At 40.9% G+C, this 20065-nt stretch overlaps 4 protein-coding genes across 9 annotated transcripts; 1 reads left to right on the top strand and 3 right to left on the bottom strand.

The window, feature by feature from the left end:
• Positions 1–40: 40 nt before the first annotated feature.
• Positions 41–3531, bottom strand: LOC139808581 (transmembrane protein 231-like). Of its 2 annotated transcripts, XM_071770720.1 has the most exons (6): positions 2132–2260; positions 1454–1723; positions 1204–1367; positions 795–917; positions 526–733; positions 41–325 (listed from the first exon to the last, which is right to left on the bottom strand). In XM_071770720.1, the coding sequence occupies exons 2-6, from the start codon at positions 1689–1691 to the stop codon at positions 63–65; spliced, it is 996 nt and encodes a 331-aa protein (XP_071626821.1). In that variant the 5' UTR covers positions 1692–1723; positions 2132–2260; the 3' UTR covers positions 41–62. The 2 variants fall into 2 exon arrangements, with proteins under 2 accessions (XP_071626821.1, XP_071626820.1); XM_071770719.1 differs by lacking the exons at positions 41–325; positions 526–733; positions 795–917; positions 1204–1367 and adding an exon at positions 3086–3531 and having other exon boundaries at positions 1456–1723; positions 2132–2759.
• Positions 3532–3687: 156 nt separating this feature from the next.
• LOC139808560 (uncharacterized) lies at positions 3688–11549 on the top strand. The gene is made up of 9 exons (XM_071770670.1): positions 3688–3874; positions 4569–4885; positions 5009–5143; positions 5644–5809; positions 5941–6119; positions 6194–6571; positions 6993–7098; positions 8256–8374; positions 8660–11549. The coding sequence occupies exons 2-9, from the start codon at positions 4586–4588 to the stop codon at positions 10874–10876; spliced, it is 3600 nt and encodes a 1199-aa protein (XP_071626771.1). The 5' UTR covers positions 3688–3874; positions 4569–4585; the 3' UTR covers positions 10877–11549.
• Positions 11521–15023, bottom strand: LOC139808571 (ADP-dependent glucokinase). The gene is made up of 5 exons (XM_071770695.1): positions 14484–15023; positions 13717–14004; positions 13471–13607; positions 12953–13401; positions 11521–12722 (listed from the first exon to the last, which is right to left on the bottom strand). The coding sequence occupies exons 1-5, from the start codon at positions 14813–14815 to the stop codon at positions 12480–12482; spliced, it is 1449 nt and encodes a 482-aa protein (XP_071626796.1). The 5' UTR covers positions 14816–15023; the 3' UTR covers positions 11521–12479.
• A 295-nt stretch (positions 15024–15318) lies between these two features.
• On the bottom strand, positions 15319–20028 carry LOC139808565 (uncharacterized). 5 transcript variants are annotated; one of them, XM_071770681.1, is made up of 5 exons: positions 19890–20028; positions 19740–19806; positions 19199–19513; positions 18374–19030; positions 15319–18284 (listed from the first exon to the last, which is right to left on the bottom strand). In XM_071770681.1, the coding sequence occupies exons 3-5, from the start codon at positions 19457–19459 to the stop codon at positions 16521–16523; spliced, it is 2682 nt and encodes an 893-aa protein (XP_071626782.1). In that variant the 5' UTR covers positions 19460–19513; positions 19740–19806; positions 19890–20028; the 3' UTR covers positions 15319–16520. The 5 variants fall into 5 exon arrangements, with proteins under 5 accessions (XP_071626782.1, XP_071626785.1, XP_071626783.1 ...); XM_071770684.1 differs by having other exon boundaries at positions 15319–17495; positions 17679–18284; positions 19199–19806; XM_071770682.1 differs by having other exon boundaries at positions 15319–18281; positions 19199–19806.
• Between the last annotated feature and the right edge of the window lie 37 nt (positions 20029–20065).

A 20065-nucleotide genomic window follows, 5' to 3' on the forward strand; every position in this document is an offset into this window, starting at 1 on the left:
ATCGTTTGTAGCGCGCAAGATGTAGGTTTTATTTACCGGATAGATTTATTCTCCGTTTATTTTTATGTATTCGCCCACGGTCTTACAATATACGTGTTCAGATATCTATTGGTGAATAGAAACACCAGGATATGCTTAGCCACATATGCAAACACGAGTAGACACGACAGATATTGCATCCACGCCCATTTCAATTCCTCCCACACGCTCGGCTGATAGTAAATAAAATTCTCCGCGTAGAACAACTCGCCAATGACGACCACCGCTTCGTCGCTAGAGAAGCCGGTTCTCCACGTTACCCGTTCGTTCGTGATTCTGGCAGAAACTATAAGAAAAAAAATACGCCGTCAATAATCTCTGCACGTATGACAATCGGCTACGATCAACGTGACGCTACAAATGCTTTGGAGCTTTCTTCTTCTCCTTCTTTCTTCATTGAAAGAAAAGAGAAGAGGAATGCTTCAAAGCATTTGTAGCGTCACGTTGACCGTAGCCTCGTTTACCGGAAAATATGGGTACACATACACTTCCGGTTATAATTGTGCAACAGCAATTCGGGTAGAGAATAATCAGCCAGCTCTATGCTGTGGTTGTACGTTTCGTAGAGGCCCTCGCTGCGCAAAAGTCCCTTCTGTCGTAGCTCCAGATCGCCGAAAAATCGTATCTCTTGAGCCTCCTGGGTTAACATCCGATCAAACACGCCGATAGATTCTATCGTCGCTTGGATGAGATGCTATAAAAAAAAAATCTGTTAAACAGGAAGCAAGCTTATGTATGTAACGACGCGAATGTACCTTTAATTGAAAATTGAAGAATAGCAAGAGTCGTAGAGATTTCACTGGTTTATCCGTATAAAAATGAGCTTCAAATCTTAGCGAATCCTTTTGCCCATCTTTGTTTAAATCGGTCTCCCGTACCTGAATAAAAAAGTATAAGTGTAGAAATAACAATTAAATAGTAGTTAATAATTAATAAATAATATAAGTAACCAATGGTGCTTTAATAAGTAAAAATTATATAATATTGCATACAATCTTTGCATTAGAAACAGAAGGAAAGTCGGAATCAAAGGCTTGTATTTAGCATTAAATATAAGAGACGTAACTAAAGGCCGAATAAAATACGTGACGTAAATGGTTCGCGAAAAGTCAACTTCTATATTTTTAGCACCGTTAATAAACAACCTTTATTCTAATAAACAACCTTGATTATTGGGCAGTGATCTTCGATATCGTTTTCCTTGTACGTCCTAAAAGTGGAACATACAATGGGCTCCTTAACAGAGTCGACTTCCGCAAGTAACAGGTATTTGTATATAAAATGCACATCAGGCATTTCCGCGTGCATTCGATTTTTTATCCAAATACCTGAAATTTAAAATATTAAGTATAAATTATCGTAAATTACTGCGCGTATCTGAAGTCCGTGATACGAAAGGCGAGTCGATTCTTACCTCCCGCATTGTAAATTATAAAAAGCGGCGTGATCAAGGATAACACGATGAACAGAAAGACAACAATCGAGGCGCAAGAATGTATTCTACTTTTGTACTTGTAAGTGACGGAATTTGAGAATATCTCGATCGCTGCCATTGTGATGCCACGTTCGTCGCCGCAGCAACGTCCACAGGTGCGAAAGCGTATAGACGCAGGTGGACGCAGCTGTCGTTGCACGTGGGGATACGTTCTCATCTATGTGATTTTCCTTCCAGAGAAGGATATGGCTTGGGGGGAAAAAAGCATTTTGTTGTAAAAGTAGCTCTTTGCTTTTGAATTGGTTGCATTTTAAAGTATTGATCGTTGTTACTTTGAAAATGATATGAGTGTCCCAGTTACGTTCTTGTAATGAAACTAGAATTTTAAATGCAGATCTGACGATTTACGAAATTTACAAAGTTAGAGAATTATGAAAGTATTTGGGATTATTATTGAATATTAGAAAGACAGTAATAAGTAAATAAATCTTAATGAATCTTAGTAATTTAATAAATAAAATAATAAATAAATAAATTTATTAATAAATAAATAATAAACAAGTTAATAAATATTTTTCCTTCAGAAGAAAATGAATTTACAATAATTTTCGGCGCAAAAGTATTCACGTATATCGTTTCTGAAAGTTCGAGTCGCACCTTGGAAACATCTTGCTCGAGATTCGCGTTTGCACGCTGACGTCTGACGGTGATTCGCCACCTGACCGCTGTATTCGATTCCAAATCGCGATCTGTCGCATTCCCCGTTGGCTCTGTCCGCTCTGTAGACTTATCCTCCAGAGATTCTTCAATGTACGACAACGATTTGCCATCCACCCCGAGATCTCCGACGACACCCTTCGCGGGTTTCGCAAGATCGAGGGAACCTCTTCGTACTCGAAACGGCGACACTATGTACTTCCGGTTTCGTCCAGGGACAAATTTATCTCGCTCATTCCTGGAGGACGCGTCTCGCGCTGCCTCGTCTCTCTCCGCGCGCGGTTCTCTTTCGCTTCCAAAGAGAGGATTAAAAGATCCACGATGAGCAGAGTCGTCCCGAGTTGGAACATCGTCCTGAACAGTTGTAGAGGACGTTGTCCAGGAGGTAACATCGGTTCTCGTACTGGACGTCACTTCAGAGATATCCTCCGCAAACAACCGTCTATTTCGGGAAAAATTCGGAGGATCCTCGAGCGGACGTTCAGATTCCCTCAAGTCTGGACGCAGATTGTTGAATTTACTCGGAATCCCGTCTCGCCAGCCTGAAGACTTCGCTCGACAATCCAGCCTAAATAAACAATTTTAAAACTCAAATAAGTCAATTATTTAATATTTATTTTTAATAATCAAAATTAAATGTTAATTAGAACTCATAGACAGATATTTAGATATTTATATTTTCTTTCTTTTGTTAAACTCTTGTAAGTATCGGTAAATAATGTTATATTGTGCTGTTTTGGAGTTCTAATCCTTTTTAAAGCCAAAAGACACAAAATAAATAACTACCGATCTAATCAGGACTCATATTTGCATAATTTAATAATCCAAACCATTTCCAATCTCATTTTAATAAATTGGATCACACAAATCAACTTATCTCGCGGATGGACTTGCCTTCTGTCGATCGAGTCTCGACGCTTGTCCTTGTTCGCGAAGCGCAAGGTCTTGTTCGTCGCGGATCTTCTGTCCGTCCCGAGTCTCGTCGACGCTCCTCGCGTAGCGTTATCCGCGAGATCGGCCGGGATCGCGAAGAGGGCGAGCGGCACGCGTCTCACGACGAGCTTCTCGACGACATAGTCGCATTCATCGGGATCGTACTCGACGGTCCCGTCCGCGCGTGGTTCGCCACCGCGTCCGAGGCAGCAGAACAGCGCCTTCAACCTCGCCACTCTTCCGTCCGTTCTGCCACCGCGAGCCCTCCGGTTCTCTTCCTGCTCCTCCTCGTCGTCGCCGACGGTGGAGTCCGCGGAGTCGTCAGACATTTTCAAATCCTTTGAAACACGTGCGGCAGGCAGGCAGGCGCGCGCCCGCGCGCGCGCGCTTTCGCGACGGCCGGCCATCGTGACATTTCAGCTAGTCTCACGGTCTCCGTAGCTGCACTGTTCTACACTTTCTGCACTTAAAGTGAAATGGCGCACAATGGCGCACAATTAGACGTGGAAGAGAAAAAGAGAAAAGGTGAAAAGTGCGTACAGTTCAGCTGCCGAGTTACAAAGAATTAGGGCCCTTTCTGGGTTCCCTCGATCCGCTTCGATCTTCGTGATCTCCGGCAGCGAGGTTGCGGCATGCGGTGTGCCATCGGCGTTCGTTTTCAGCGATCGTTTACGTGTTGAGAATCTCGATCGAACGCGCGCCCCGTCCGTACAATCTCAACGAACGAGCGAGGGACCTCTTCGAGCCGAGGTGAGCCGCGTGGTCGGTGATATTTTTTTCCAACCCGATGCCGACACCCCGTCCTCTCGACGAGAGGATAGCAATGGCTGCAGTACGACGCCCGAAACCTTCGCGTGTTGTTTGACGCTCGTCGCGAGGCGAAGCTAACCCATCGATCTAAACCGGTGGCCGTCGAGAATCAGACTCGCGTTTTCCTTTACTTCGAACGAGATTACGCGTGAGAACGGTTCTTGGGTCACACGGCTTATCTCGTTCCGCGATTTTTCTCGTTCCCGTCGTGATAAATCTTAACAGGACTCAACATCCTGAGTCGTCGCGTCGCGAGTAAAAGGAGTCACGGTGCGGTCTCGCTTCGCGTGTACTCGGCGCGAGACCCTACCGTGTCTCTTGATATCGGAGCAAGGAGATAATAGAAAGATAAAACTCGTTGATTTTGTCGATCTTTAACGCGGACCCCGGAGACGAGCGAGCGGGGCGTCATATGGGCGTCAAAGATTCAAACACGCGAATTTTTTATTTGTCTCAAGTATGACACTTTTCATTGTGGAGTAAAAAAGATAAACTCTGAACTAGTGCAGCCAGTTCAGTAACAGAAAACAGACCCATTGTAAAGCTGGTCTTGCAAACAATTAAATTATCTCCTAACGAACTCTTAGATTCTTGTTGACATAGAACGAATGTAAATATATTACTGTTGTTACAGGAGACCTGAAGCAAGCAATGGAATCTGAATCCAGGCGCAAGGGCCCTAGAAGCCCCAGCGCCGATTCGGACGATTCCTCGCACGCCAGGAGAAGAAGGAAGTATGATCGATCCCCGTCACCGAGACGGAACCGATATCGCAGGTCTCGCTCCAGAGACAGAAGATCTCGTTCGAGTTCCAGAGATAGAAGACGGAAGGACCCCGGCAGATCGCAGGATTGGAAGCAACAAGCTCCTCCTCCGCCTCAAGCTCCAAGTTCTGTACCCAATCCGAACAATTCTACCGGTTATGTTCCAGCGGTACATAATCAATATCAGGTATAAACAGCTTTGTAAACTTGGTAGTAGTTTTATGAATAAGATAGAAAATTGCGTTCTGTTAATTATATCGATTGACTCTATTGTATATTTTGCATATCGCTTTGTGTTTCATCTACATAGGCACCACCACCGAACACGAGTCAGCCACCACCGCCTATTTCTGCGTACAATCCGGGATACAACAATTACGGTTACAACTATGGTCCAGGTCCAGGTTACGACTACAGTTATCAACAACCTGCCGGCTATCGAAGTGTAAGTTGCACTTAGAAAACAGGGATCAATATATTCTTAGCTTTACTTACTGTTAAAAAGAAAGATTAATTGATTCTGGTGTCAAAACAATGTGAATGTTGGAAAACGATACACATTCTAATACTGGAGCACGTACTCGTGGTCCCTTAAAAAACTATTGCGCACTTTTGCAAAGCATTTCAGAAATAGTTGTACTGCTACGTTACCGATTATGATTTATATTCGGTGGCGTATATTCGTTTCCGCTCTCTTGGAGCGTTACAATTATACTTCTCTGTATCGCAATATATTGTGAATCTCTCAGTAAGTATAAATATATTCGCGTTATGTATTTTACTGGCACTGATATTGGAAACCCATAATATTGACTACATCGTTACATCGTCAAGACTTCCATGTATTAGCCAAAGTCCTCATTTGAGTATCGTCCGATAAAGGTAAGGGTCGATAAGAGTGCCATTGAACGACTTGAGATCGATTGGATGTATTGATTCTGTTAGGATTACCCACCACCCAACTGGCAAGGAAGTCAAGTGTCATATAACAACCAGCAAGCACCGCCGCCTCCTTCTTTGACACCGCAACAAGAATCGTCGAGGCCGATTGACAGCGGTTCTTCTGGCTTAGTAACATCCTTAACCAGGCCTGAGGATGTCAAAAAAGAAGGCAAGCTTATTTCTTTTTATTTACAATAGATTTAAATTGACGTTGTTTATTTAAACAACTTAATAATTTCTGCATATTTAATAAGAGTCAAATATCTTACACGATTTTTATCAAACTCTTCAACTTTACAGCAATTGCAGCTGAGGTGAAACAGCAGAAAGCGACATTGGCCAAACAACGGGAGGAATATGTTAAGAAATCCGCTACGTTGCAACGCGAACTGGAAATTCTGCGTCAGCAATGTGACGAGATAGGCAAGGAGGGTGGCCGCGAAAATAACCGAATTTTAAAGGAAAATCAGAAATTGCAGGTAATTTACACAATGTGCTTTTATCGGTAAGTTCCTTCGTGATTAATATTTATCTAAATTCAATGCGTTTGCAGATTGAAATACAAAATAAAATGAAGTCTATTCACAATGTCATCGATATGCTCACCGGTATTATTGGTGACAAAGTTACCGTGGACGATCTGAAGAGCAAGTTTAAGCTAGAATTGAGTAAGCATTCGAGAAGTCCAAAGGAAGATTTTCCGAAAGGGAAGTCTCCTTCGCCCGACAGATCGTCGGCGTCCGATTCAGAGAAGGAATCCAAACCGGAAAGAGATACTAGGGAGAGAAGATCATCGGAGGACAAGCCAATGTACAATTTCGTTCACTACGACCCTGAAATGCATTGGTGTAAAGTCTGCGATATCTTTCCTAAAACAGCAAAGGAATATTTAAATCATCTGCATAGCAATGAACACAAAGAGGCTTGTTTAGTAAGTAATATTTTTGAACAGTACAATCGTGCGCGCGCGCGCGCGTCATAAGACAGATGGAGATGCTGAAGTAATCAAAATGTTAGAGAAAATAGATAATCTAGAGATTCTTGTGCAAATAATACAAATTGTTAGTTGCTATAGAAAACAGGTAGACGAAAAAATATACACATATATTGTTTTGTATGATTAAAAAAAATTGATTTATAATTAAGCTATATATGTATTTGTAGTTCAAACTATATTTGTAACTGGATGATATATTACACAGTAACAATCACGACAAGCAGGTACTTTGGTACATAATGTCATTTTTGATGTACCATATATCAATACTTATTAAAGAAAAAAAAAAGAGTACCGAGTTTCTTGCGCCTGATATAAAATTCATTTTTACTTAATATTCTGTTTTATATGATAGGAACGCAAGATTGTTGATATGCCATGGCATGAGCGAAATGGCGAAGGGACAGAAAAAGAAGTACCCTATTATCACGGACTACCGACGAAAAGAACACCTATTAAAGGTAAGGTCAATTACAGTGGGCAATTACTAATAGAATATAATTCCGTAGCTTGTGCACAGATAACTGTGGTGTTCGGTATGTATTGAAGAGATCAACAATCACGAGTTGCTTGAAAATTTGTCTATCCCAAATAAGTCGGAACGTTCGAACGCGTTGATACTGTCAAACGATATCGATTGAAATGTTATAAAGTCAATAATTCTAATTTGTATCATATAATACATCGAAATATGATGAATATGACGAATATCGCGTAAGTCAAGACGATCTTGACGGTTACAAATTTTCTAGCAATGTCGCAAACACCACAGCGATGCATTGGATTTTATCTGGATTCAAGAAGCGCACTTTCCGAGCCGACTTTCTGGCAATATCACTTTATCGTGATCACGTGTCTAATTTTATTTCCTACAACGCTTTGTTTTACACAATTTAGGGTGATTAGCTATCTTCTGGACTAGATCTATTAAGATCTTATCACCGTGGAGTGCATTACTTGGAAAGTAATGATATAAGATAATATATATAAACCATTTTTGTGTTGTTGCTTATAAATGAAATATATATACACATATGTGTAAGTTTTGGTGAAGTTACGCGAAGAAAGTTACGACTATGATTTATATTGAAAATGTGTATTATCTTTTCAATATTATTAATTTATTTAAAAAAACACATTTGTATTAACTGTTTGTAAAATATAATGCAAGTGCCAGTTCATATAAACTTGATATATAATTGTCACGTTACAAGTCATATATTCAATGAAAAAGCCTTTAAATCTTGGGATTAAATTAAAAATAAGCAGTTGCAATATATTCATAAAAAAAATATAATGTATTTTTAATTTATCTATATATATACATATATTTATATATGCATTATTATTTGTATCGTGTATTGATAACATATCTAAGAAATAAAACTGATTTTTTCTTTCCTTTCTTCCCTTTCTGTTTTTCTACAGATCATCGTGGGAATACACAAGGAAATTTAATATAATCGGCCATTTATATCGAACATCTTTTAATATATTATTTTTGTTTTCAGTGACATGAATGTGTCGTGGCAGAATATAAGGTCATTCTTTATGAACTTATAATGCTTATCCGCTTCGAAGCTTAAATAATGCTAACTGCAGGATTGTTTGATTATAGGGCTACAGTTCTTCAGCGCAGCAACCGCCTGGTATTGTAAACTTTGCGACTCCTGGATAGGGGATCTTCATTGTGCTAGTCTGCATCTGAAGTCTAAACGTCATTCCGAGAATTTTTCCGTAAGTGATTTTTGTCATAGATAATACTTAATAACAATGATTGGATTAGAGCAAAAGATTTATCTTACTTGTAAAATAAAATTGAAAACAATATTACAATTATAAGTTATTTTTGAAGTAATTTTTATTAATAATAAAAGTTATTTAAAGTTATTAAAAAATAGTTATTTAAAGCAATTATTTAAAATAAATCTAGTAAAAAGGTGATTTTTTACAATTCCTTTTTTTTACATAAATACCATATGTTTGATGCAAATAATTAAACTGAATAATGTATTGTTACAGCGCTTCGTGGAGCAAAATCCGCATTGGGAAACTGACTGGATGGCCGATAGAGAGAAGGCTTTCTCCGAGGATAAACACAAGCAGATACAGTTGGAATTGCAAAAACAGAAGGATGATGATCCTCCGATAAAATCGAAGAAATCGAAGAAGAATAAGAAAAAATCGAAGAAATCCAAGAAACGCAGAAATAGAAGCAGCGCTAGTGATTCGTCGAGTGAATCAGACAATTCCGATACAGAATCCGATCAGGATACCACCAAGAGTATACGCGTGGCAATGCGAAATAAGATGAAAGCGTCCACGCAGGCGATTCTGAATGAGGAGATAGATTATCAGCGTATAAAATTGAAAGGGCATAACTGGTCGAAAGCACCGCCACAGATAAATCAATCACCGCTGCCCGAGCAACATCCGGTAGAAGCGGACGACAGACAACTCTTAAATTCGATCAGGGACAAATTGAAAGCCAAACAGGAGGAAGAGATGAAAAGTCGCAAGGTGAATCAAGATAAGATGGAGGACGAGGAAGAGGACTTACGTCAAGACATCTATTCGAAGAAATCAGAAGATTTGGAGGCTTGGGGCCCAAAGGAGCCACCTAAGCCTTTCTGGATAAAGAAGGAAGAGGAGAAACAGTCACAGCCGATCACGACGAATAAACCGATCGAGTTGCCAAAACCGGAAGAGATGCCGAAGCCGCACATGGGATTCTGGACTAAGCAGCAAGTGAACATGACGGTGAAGCCGCCCGAAAATAAATCGGTGGAGAAAGAGGAGGACAGGGACCGCGACAGAGATCGTTACAAGGATGATCGCGATCGCAAGTATAGCAGATACGAGAGAAGAAGCCGGCGCGATAGAGATCGGGATAGGGACAGAGACAGGGATAGGGATAGGGATCGTGATTACTATGACGATCGTCGAAAGAGGGATAGAGACAGGGACAGCAACGATTCTCCAAGGCGCGATAGAAACTGGCGCGACAGCAGCCCCAAGAGAAGCTACGATAAATACAGCAAAGACAGGCGGGGAGATGACAATTCATCGAACGACGAGTCCAAATTCGACAAGAAATCGAGCGATTCGAAGTCAAAGAAAGGTGCCGCCCCGGGCAAGAAATCCGCGCCGCAAGTGGCGGCTAAGGGCAAGTTACCGTTCATTGGCAGATTACCTCTGTTCAAGAAGAAGACCGAAGAGCCGAAGTTACCGGAGAAAGAGGTAGCTCCGTTGCCCTACCAGCAAAGCAAGTTTGAGGATACGCCGAAGGTACCTAATGAAATCATTAATCCACCTGGTGTTGCGCACATTACCAAATTAGCTACCCCGCTGAACTTGAATAACAGCAGCAGCACAACTCCACTGGCAAATAAAACTAGCAATCAGCCTATGAAGATTCTAGTGGCACCGCCACCGCCCGTGCTGAATGAGAGCAAGCCGACCCCGCAGGTGGTTGACATGGAGATAGACGATCAGTCCGAGGAAACGGTCATAGAGGAGCAGCTGATAGTGGAACAGCAACAAAAACAGCAGCAGCAGCAGCAAACTTCGACCGTGTCGAAACTACCGTTACCCCCGCATCCACCGCCGCCGTTGAGTAGACCACCGCCCAGTTTCACCCCGGGCCCGCAACAGCAAGCCGCAGCGCAGAATAGACCGCCACCGGTACCAACGCCGCACTTTACGCCAAATCGACCACCTCCGCCGTTCATATCGAATCCACCGCCATCATTCGTTCAGGCACCACCGAGATTCCCGCCTCGTCAAGCTGTGCCGCCTGCTCCCTTCATGACGCAGCCACCACCGATAGCGAATCCGAGTTTCGTGCAAAATCAGAATCCGCCGCCGCCGATACCGACAGCAGTAGACTCGGGCGCTGTGGTGCCACCGCATTCCGAGGTGGCCGATATACCGGAACCATCGGAGAAGCGTTCGGCAGACCCGAGCATTCCATTGCCGGATGATCTACAAGAGGCTCTCAACATAATCTTTCCAAAGGAGGAGTCCGCGGAGACCAAGCAGCAGCAACAACAACAGAACCAACAGGAGTCGAACATCATGTATTCCTCGATGTACAGTATGTTGGGCTGCGTAGGATACGGTCCTGAATACATGGATCAACCACCACCCGAGATTATGCAAGAGGCAGAAGCGGACACACAACCTGGACCCGATGATCTTCGCATGTTGGGCATCGACGAGGGGGATACGATCTTGTAAATCATTCTCGCGATATATCTGTAGGTTTATATCGATGTAAGGCGCTCCTGTTAGTGATTCACATGCAGAAAAAATTTTTATGTCACGATAGGAAAGATTAATCTGTTACTGATCCATTTGTCCTTCATTTCGATGACATCTGAAAAGTATTTCACCTCTACCTGTTTCTCACGTGTTTTAAAGTTGAATGTGATGGAAAAAAAAGAAAGAAAAAGAAAGAAGCAATTACTATAGGTAATCCTGAAATATGTGAATATAAAGCCAGCGCCATGAATCACGAATCGCGCATAAGTCTGACAGCAGCGATGCGTATGGTCTGTAAAGATTACTTAACGATATACAGTAGAATTTACAAATTGTCCGCTAGATTGTAATGTTTGTTATCTCTCGTTAACACAGTAACTGTCTTCGTTTGGTAAGATATTTTCGTCAATTTTGTTTTTTTGGAATTCATAATATATTATTGCACAATCAATATCACATCTGAATATCAGCGACAGCAACGATTGACGTACGATAAGTTTGGAACTTGTCTATTTCTTAATAAGAGTTATAAAAAGCATTTGTTGAAAATCGATAAATCTGAATGACGTTATGGAATGTTATGTTATCGATACCTAAGTCAAAAAGTAAAACGAGATGTGTGTAATATCAATAAAAAAAATGCAACTTATATTGTGTATCAACATTGATATTGTATAATGTATATCTTTGATATTGCAAATATCCGTAACTTTCAAGCTTACGCTGTATATGTACAATACACTTTCAAATGTAAAAGAAATGTTCACGTCGACTTTCTATATAAGGATAACAGACTTGAACAGTGGAATGTAAAATCGTAATATTGAAAACATTTAACATTGCGACATTTCCCGAGATTAAATAATTCTTTTTCTTTTTTTAAAGAACCACTCTGTCTCTGTTTCTTTTAAGTTTAGTCTTATGATCGATTCCTAAAGATAATATCACATTGCCTCTGCTTTTCAAAGTTAATATATGATGATTACGAATCTATTGCTGCAAAATTGTGTTGAAACTATCGCTATTGAAATATTGATCACATGGCACTATTTAATTGTTGAATATTCATTTCTACTCAAGTTTTCAGTACTCAGGAAATCTCACGATTTTCGATTTCGTTAATAGTGTTCTTGTAAAAACGCTTAATTCTACCACAGCATCGATTAGCTTACATAATATAATATCGGAATGAACTTTCGATTAAAATTAGTCTATAAATGCGAGAATAACAATGCAATGTTCGCGAACATTGACGATAGTACCAAATCATTATCGATAATCGTATATTAGGCAAAGCGTCACAATTCGATAAAACGCACCCGAGTGCATAAAAGGATTAAATCGTGCTTTATATAGTTTAGCAATTCGTAATTAGTCCTATGTGCCCAGTCTCTATCTTTCTTGAATTCAAATGGAATGTAAAAACCAATGTAGATTCTCACGTGCTACAAACGTGATTAAAGGCCTACTTTAGGTTTTCTGTTCGTCGTCTACGTGTATGCTGATGAATGAGAGCTATTAATTCGTAATGCGAACACGGCGGTGTAGTAAAACGATCCCGTCGTATCGATGAATCCATTTAGATTTGAAGTACTAGGCCTGCGCTGGAAATGTTGTCCCCGCCGCCTGCAGTCTGACTAGCTTGCGTGCAAACCAACACGGGAGCGACGCACACCTGAATAGAAATATCTTCCTGCTCCACCTTCAGTATCTCGTCCCAACAAGATACCGGCTTGTCGATGTTCAATGCTATTCGAGTACCGTCAACGATAGACGTCGAAAAACTGTCGTCCATGATCAGCGTCGCTTTCTTCACATCGACCTGCATGAGACAAAATAATTTTAATATCATCGAACGCGTATGACGACCTATTGCGCGTATACGGAGCATCTTAATATATAAATAAGTTCCATATATATGTTTATCTTAATAATTTCTAATGTCCCATTCGAAACAAAGTTGCAGATTTGATAATTATAATTTATCAAATATTGGAAACGGTAAATTTATGAATCGATCTTATAAGTTATTCATATATCTGAACGACTTACATTACTCGATGCACATACGTGTCTATGTGCAGTCAGCGATGCTTTAGCCACAGCGGCCATAGTATTCTTCCAAACGGAATCCTTGACGGTAAATATGGCCTGGTACGCCAGCGTGTGCACGTGAATTCTCGTGAGCTCTCTAGAATTTGCGACCGACTTGCCTCTCAGACGTACGAGTTTGAACAACGTTCTCATCTGATCTAACACCGTTGCGACACGCGGAGTCGAGTTGGCCACTAATGAGATATTACCATAATACATGGTATTGTACAGATTCGCTATCTCCTGTTCATTCATTCCCAAACTATCGGCAAAGGGAACCACCAGGTCGCACAGCTCGAAGAGTAATTTATCCTCGGCAAACGAGGCCATCTCGAAATGAATTCTGGTAGAGCTCGAACGTCCCACCATCTGTTTCTTTACGTTCATCAGCAGATTCTTGCGTTTATCTGTAAAATTACATGTGAAGATATTTCATTTAACATATATAATGGATATGTTCGGTGACAAAAACCCACCTTCTTGAAATGGATAATTGTCCATCATCTGGAGACCGCCGACTACTAACAAATCGGGATCATAAGTCCCCAGGACTTTGTCGAAGGCATTGAATGAGCTAATCATTGGATTATTCACGTCGTTGTGAACGATGTATCTGGAAAAAAGTGCGAAAGTATGCAGTTCCCCATCGGTTTGCATTATTTACTTGATCCATGCATTTACCTTGTTATTACTTTTATACGTTACTTCATTATCATCAGTACCTGTTTGCTCTCGCGCTGGAATAAGGGCCCCACACTTCACCGTGCTTATATTCCATGATGAGGTGAATATCATCGCGTTTCACCTCGCCGCCTACTATATTTATCACCTGCGGAAACATCTGGTGTAAGGATCTGGTCATTTTAGCCGCGAGAGTCACGTCGCATCCCTCCTGCGCGAATCGCATCGCTATAACTGCTGCATTTCCTCCGATTGTCGAGTAAGACGAGGGAAACGAGCGTGCTTTCGACACCAATTCGTCGAATAAAGTTCTGTTTGCCATGTAGCGTCTGCAGAGAAAAATTTCCGTTACTCTATGTGATAAATATAAGAATTAAAACTGTGTGTGATTATGATATATGACATAAGGATGATTTAGAAGTAACATAATGAACTTTGATGATCATGTAAAGTGTCTTTAAGTAAATAGAAACGTCCTACTTGTGTCCGAAAAAAAGCTAATTGCAGTTTTAATATATTTACTCAATGAGATGTTCGAACCATTCTCTTTAGCAGAATAATTTTGTCAATCAAATGACATGGTCCAGATCCTCTAATACTAAACATCTTTTTGTAATGCATCTCATGCAATTGTCAATCAATCAGAGTTTATCAAATATAATTGACTTACATAGGTATAATTAGTATACCTAAAATAATTAACATATCCTAATAAAATTACTATATTTAATCGTTAAGCTTAATGTGCTTTCTGCTACATGTGGAACATCCCATGACAAAACGATGACAGAATTCGGACAAATCTTACTCGGCCGCGGCTCCATGGCGAAAATAATAGGCGAAGCTCTTAAGCAGTTCGAGTTCGGTGTTGATCTCGTCGAAGTGTTCAGGTCGGCCGATCTCATCCGAGTATCTCAGCAAGTGTCTCGCGTCGATGAAGACGTCAGTGCACACGCCATAACCTATGGCGACTTTCGGCCTCCTGGTGATGACGTACTTGCTCTCGAGCCTCTCGAGGCCGTGCAACAGAGCCAGCAGTCGTTTCTGCAGGACGTCGTCGATGTTGCGGTAATAGATCGCCGCCAGGACGATCAGCACGGTGAGAAACGTCCCGAATCCTAACCTCTTTTTGTACCCCATATCGACGCCGCCAGCACAATGGAATCGGCCTCGTGAGATAAACGTTTCCGAATTCTAACCTCCTTTCGTACCCAACCTCTGAATCTCTCCTCCTCCCTCCAACGCTAAACGTTGAACGCGCAAATGCCATACAATTGACCGTGAAATCTGCATACGTGTACAAATTTTAGGGGTCGTTGTTAGCTTGCCGCTTGAAAATTTCCTCCGATCAATCACATCATGTCTAGATATCTGTATATTACGATTGTCAGGATCGTCAAATTGCACTTCAGAGTTGTATAATGTATATACACAAAAAAAGTGTTATTATTAATATAATTATATATTATTATTAGTATTATAAATATTAAAATGTAATAAATATCTTATATTGGCAATTCATTGAATAGCCAATATGAGTCTACAGTAGTGGCAACGCATTGGCATTTCTTCTTTAGTATATGCAGATAATCTCTATTTATAAATATACTTTTTTAGAATATCAAGTGACAATACACCAAAGCTTCGACATTTTCAAGTAATTTATTGAGCAATGAGTATTCATATATGTTATGTGGTAAAATACTATTTGTTTAAAAGTCTTTCTTTTCCACAAATGTCTCTTTAACGCAATGATGGGACGATAAGTTTTATGACTTATTTAGAAAAAAGATGACTTATACAATTAATGATTCTGTTATACACATTTGTCTGTCTGCTTTAAGTACATGCAATATATAAAAAACAGTCTATATATCGTAAAAATTCACTTGTACGTAGCATACATATTGTATGTACATACAATGTACCACATACTTGTATGTAGTATGCCAATGTGATTTAATTTCTGATCAAAGATATTTTATATCTACATAAGTATAAAATTTAAAAGCTTATGTCGCTCGAACTGTCAGTATTCTGTAAATCGTACAGAAAAAGAGATAATATTTTACACTTGCATATCGCGCGATACACTACGCATAAAAAATGTTACTAAAGTACTTAGGTATACTGTACGATGCATAAAAAAATTGCGATGATAATTACATATAAATATAATTAAAGCGATATTAAAATATAAGTTATAATATAAATATCTCTCGTAATAACTGGATCAAATTGGAAGCAACGAACTAATAAAAGGGAAAATACTATGTACAATATTCTGTGATTTATCTGCAGCGATGCTCCTCGTTACTCCAATCGTCCAATTATCTCAGATCTCGCTATGTATAAGTTTTTGTCAGGAACTTGCATAGAACTGGAACATAATTATATTCATTTCATATTTGATATTAGTATCTGCAAACCCTGGTGGAAAAATGTTTCAGATATTATTATCAGAATTTCTATAAAAATTTCAAGATTTTCTCTGATTTTTTTTATAAATCTAAAATGTGAGAAATTTTTTCAACAGGAAAAAGTTCATTCAAAAGATACACATTCAGTTCTACGTTAAAAGAATCTGGCGTGATCATATCATTCGTGCTGATTGCTACAGTTATGCCCATTTCTACCAATGTAGATTAACTTCTAATCTCGGTTTAACTTACTTTCTATCTTTTTCTAACTTTTAGAACTAGGAAAAGATGATAGGTAAGTTAAACCAAGATCAAAATTAACCTGCGTTGATAGAAATGGACATTAGTAACTTTTTTGTTAGCTCTAGTATTGCGTTCGGGTGTCTCGGACAAGATATTAATTCGCCAAGGGAGTCATATTTCTTTCACTCTTTGTTCTTCATATGGAGGCGCATATGCTTCTTCAGATTGTCAAGCCGATTGCACCGGCGCTCGCAGTAGTCGCACTTGTAGGGCATCAGATTGCTGTGCACGACCACGTGGCCGTTCAGATGACTGATCTGCTTGAAGCGCTTGCCGCAGATGGTGCAGGAATACGGACGCTCGTTCATGTGCGCGGACGAAATATGCGTCTGCAGGTTCGTCTTCCTGACGAACGTTGCCTTGCACACGTCGCACTCGAACGGCCGTACGTTCGCGTGGATCGCCAGATGCGACTTGAGCACGTTCTTGTGCTTGAAGTTCTTCTCGCACAGGTGACACTGGAACGGTCGTTCGTCGTTGTGCACCTTCTTGTGCACCGACAGATGTGCCAATTGCTTGAACATTTTGGCACAGATCTCGCACTGATACGTACGACCGTCCTCATGCGCGGCGCTGACGTGACGGCGCAGAGTGTCCGCCAAGGTGTAACGTTTACCGCAGATCTTGCAGCAGTACGGACGCTCGTTGGTGTGCGTCAGCAAGTGGCCGTTGAGGTTGCGCTTCTCGAGGAAACGCGCGCCGCACACGTCGCACTGATACGGCTTCTCGCCGTTGTGCACGTACATGTGTTTCTTCAGCGAGTTCGACAAGCTGAAGCGTTTCGAGCAGACTGTGCACTGGAAGCGACGCTCGCCCGTGTGCACCAGCATATGCGACTTGACGTGACCGGCCTGCTTGAACCGCTTGCCGCATACCTTGCAGTCGTACTGGCGTTCCTGCGTGTGCGTGAATATGTGCCGCTCCAGCACGCTTTTCGTCGTGAACACTTTTTTGCAGCAGTCGCACTCGAACAGGCGATAGACGTCGCGTATCTTGGACGTCGTCGTCGTCGTCGTCGTCGTTGTCCCGCCTTTGTGCGAGGACGCGTGTTGCTTCAGCGAATCCAGCGAGTCGAACTTCACGTCGCACACCGTGCACTGGAACGAACGGTAATCGTGATGGGTCAGTGAGTGCTGACTAAGATGGCCTAATTGTTTGAAGCTCTTGTTACACACCTCGCACACGTACGGCCGTTCGTTCGTGTGCGATCGCATGTGTCTCTCCAGCACGCTCGGGAAGCTGAACTTTTGTTTGCAATACGTACATTGTAAAGATTGTACCTTCGACACGCGACTCTCCGCAGGCAGCTTCCGTCTGCCGGTTTGGTTTGAGCTCTTACTGACCTTGCCAGAAAACTCTTTTGTGTCCAGTGACGAATCACAATCTTTGTTCCCGGGATCGGATGTCTCGTGTGTTGTTCGAATCACAGATCTTTCCTTGTTAGGCGTAGCCGTTAACGCATTGGCCTTGTTTCTCGTATTTCTGCTAACCGGTATCTCTCTTTCCTCATCAGCTAATTTATCCTGTCCGTGTGATTGCTTCATATGCTTCGCGTACAATCTCGGAACGCTAAATGTTTTATTGCACAGCTTACAATGGAGAACTTGCTTCGCTTTGTGAGTTCTCATGTGGTTCTTCAAATGTCCTATCTTCATGTACTGCTTTTGACAGTACTTGCATTTGAGGGATTGAGTATCTTCGTTGACCTTCAATTCATTTTTCGCTTTGTCTTCTGTTTCATCCGTAGACATCGAATCCATCGCGCGCGCGTTATTCGCCAGAGATTCATTCTTCACGTTCACGTAACTGAACATATTTACATCGTCGGCTTTCGAAAGTGCGTTTTGATTCCGTGTATCTCGTACATTTTCGTTTTCTTCGTACTGCTGAAACATTCGAAATAGAACAGTTTCGATCATCATGTTAAATTTATAATACTGAGATATATACATTGTACATTATATTGCATTATTACATTAATACTGTTTGATGTATTCTGCGTGTCTCCCGTCATTGCAGCCCCATCTCCGTCCTTCTTATTCGACAAATGTTTGAGCCATTCCTCTTCCGTCCTCAGACCCTCCACATCTTTTTCCATACCTTGAAAATTCTCGCGTACGTTTTGCCTGAACAATACGTCGTATGGGACCTTGCCGTTCTGACAGCGATACGTCGAGTTATGAACGATCTGTACGAAGTTCAGCCCTTCGCACCAGGTCCTAGTTGGATTTTTTCTCATCCAGGATTCGAGCGAGGTCTTAAAATCCCCGTAGCTAACTTCACCCTTAGATGCGTCCCCGTGCAATATGAACAAATCATTCCACAGCGAACGTAGTTCACGTACAACTTGTTCGGCAAACTTACGCCCATTGCCGCTCTGCAGCACTCGTGGTGCCCCTATGATCCCCAATACGTCTAACAGATTCGCTGCAACCTCTTTGGCCGTATCGCTGCGGAGAGCCTTTAGTACGACAAACTTGGACGAATGATCTTCATAAACGAAGAAATATTTATAATTAAATGTCGGGTCTATTGTCATCTCTATTACGTCAATGCGACCTTTATTATATAATTTCTCTGAAACGTCGGTCAATCTTTTGGGCGACCGATTTAAAGCGTCCGTTTGACAGGTCTGAAAACAAATGTATGAAATAGTTTTAATTAAACTTTTAGCATATACAAATACATTAACTTATACATATACATCAATAATAATAGAGTATATATAATAATTAATTTTAATTCTTTTATTTTAATTTATTTGCTAACAAAGACAGTAAAGTAAAAGATTGAAACTTACTGTCGCCAATACATCTGAATAGCTGTTCTCTTGCTTGATCTCCTTGTCCTTCTCTTTAGATAAGACTTGCAGATGCGCTTTGTTTTGCGCAGATTGCGAGCTCAGGGTACTTTGAAAAAATTCCGCTTCCTGCTTTATTATCAAGAAGTCCTGATTTCTGTCTCCCGGCAGCAAGTGATCCAAAGAATTGTGCATGTACGCGTTTTGTGGCATCCATTCCACGCTCAACGGCATTTCTTTATTCATTATTATTTTTGTCATGTGTCCCGTCTAACCCTGTTTTCCTTGTTCGTGCTGCTCTCTCTCTACCATTCCCTATAATTAATTAACATGGTTTTATTATGCAGTTATTAAATAAACTAATTTTTTGTTACGGAAACTGGCGTCTTGAGCGTCTTCGTCAAAGTTTCTTCTTTATCGCGAAAAATAGACAACTGACAGAATCTAGGCACTAATTTGCCTGACAATGATTATTTTCATTATGACTTATAAGGATTAATTTAAACGCTTTTACTCCTTCTTGTGCACTATTTATATATACTTCTTGCACGTAAAAGATCAAGCCGGCACAATGGAACGTGCAATCGTTTCTCGATTGAACAATTAACCTACAATCCATAAAAATTCAACGTGCATCAATTCCCAGTTGCTGCATTTGTTTGAAAAAAAGTAATCAATTGTATCTGTGTACCATATTAGAACGTCCCACATCCTCTCACGCATTTTCCCGCTTCGCTTTGATAAATAAATAAGTCCAATTCCGTTCGTAACCGAAATATGTCAACTTTTCAGCGTTTCTCGGCACACTGAAAAATGTATTGTCGATGTCAAGGCAAATTTCCATGGATATTCCGCGACGAAATTCGG

This window comes from Temnothorax longispinosus, chromosome 2 (genome assembly GCF_030848805.1).
Source record: "Temnothorax longispinosus isolate EJ_2023e chromosome 2, Tlon_JGU_v1, whole genome shotgun sequence".
In the NCBI taxonomy this organism is placed as follows: domain Eukaryota; kingdom Metazoa; phylum Arthropoda; class Insecta; order Hymenoptera; family Formicidae; genus Temnothorax; species Temnothorax longispinosus.

Bases quoted from the DNA above. Each gene is read 5' to 3' on its own strand.
- LOC139808581 (XM_071770719.1), bottom strand. From the start codon at position 3,531: ATGGCCGGCCGTCGCGAAAGCGCGCGCGCGCGGGCGCGCGCCTGCCTG. The intron at 2,760-3,085 runs GCAAGTCCATCC...TTGTTTATTTAG, and splicing joins CGAGACTCGATCGACAGAAG to GCTGGATTGTCGAGCGAAGT. The intron at 1,724-2,131 runs GTGCGACTCGAA...TTTCCCCCCAAG, and splicing joins TCGAGCAAGATGTTTCCAAG to CCATATCCTTCTCTGGAAGG.
- LOC139808560 (XM_071770670.1), top strand. From the start codon at position 4,586: ATGGAATCTGAATCCAGGCGCAAGGGCCCTAGAAGCCCCAGCGCCGAT. The intron at 5,810-5,940 runs GCAAGCTTATTT...TCAACTTTACAG, and splicing joins TGAGGATGTCAAAAAAGAAG to CAATTGCAGCTGAGGTGAAA. The intron at 6,572-6,992 runs GTAAGTAATATT...TTTATATGATAG, and splicing joins AACACAAAGAGGCTTGTTTA to GAACGCAAGATTGTTGATAT.
- LOC139808565 (XM_071770681.1), bottom strand. From the start codon at position 19,459: ATGACAAAAATAATAATGAATAAAGAAATGCCGTTGAGCGTGGAATGG. The intron at 19,031-19,198 runs GTAAGTTTCAAT...ATTTGTTTTCAG, and splicing joins ATTCAGATGTATTGGCGACA to ACCTGTCAAACGGACGCTTT. The intron at 18,285-18,373 runs GTAATAATGCAA...CGAATGTTTCAG, and splicing joins ATACATCAAACAGTATTAAT to CAGTACGAAGAAAACGAAAA.
- LOC139808571 (XM_071770695.1), bottom strand. From the start codon at position 14,815: ATGGGGTACAAAAAGAGGTTAGGATTCGGGACGTTTCTCACCGTGCTG. The intron at 14,005-14,483 runs GTAAGATTTGTC...TTTTCTCTGCAG, and splicing joins CGCCATGGAGCCGCGGCCGA to ACGCTACATGGCAAACAGAA. The intron at 13,402-13,470 runs GTGGGTTTTTGT...GTAATTTTACAG, and splicing joins CAATTATCCATTTCAAGAAG to ATAAACGCAAGAATCTGCTG.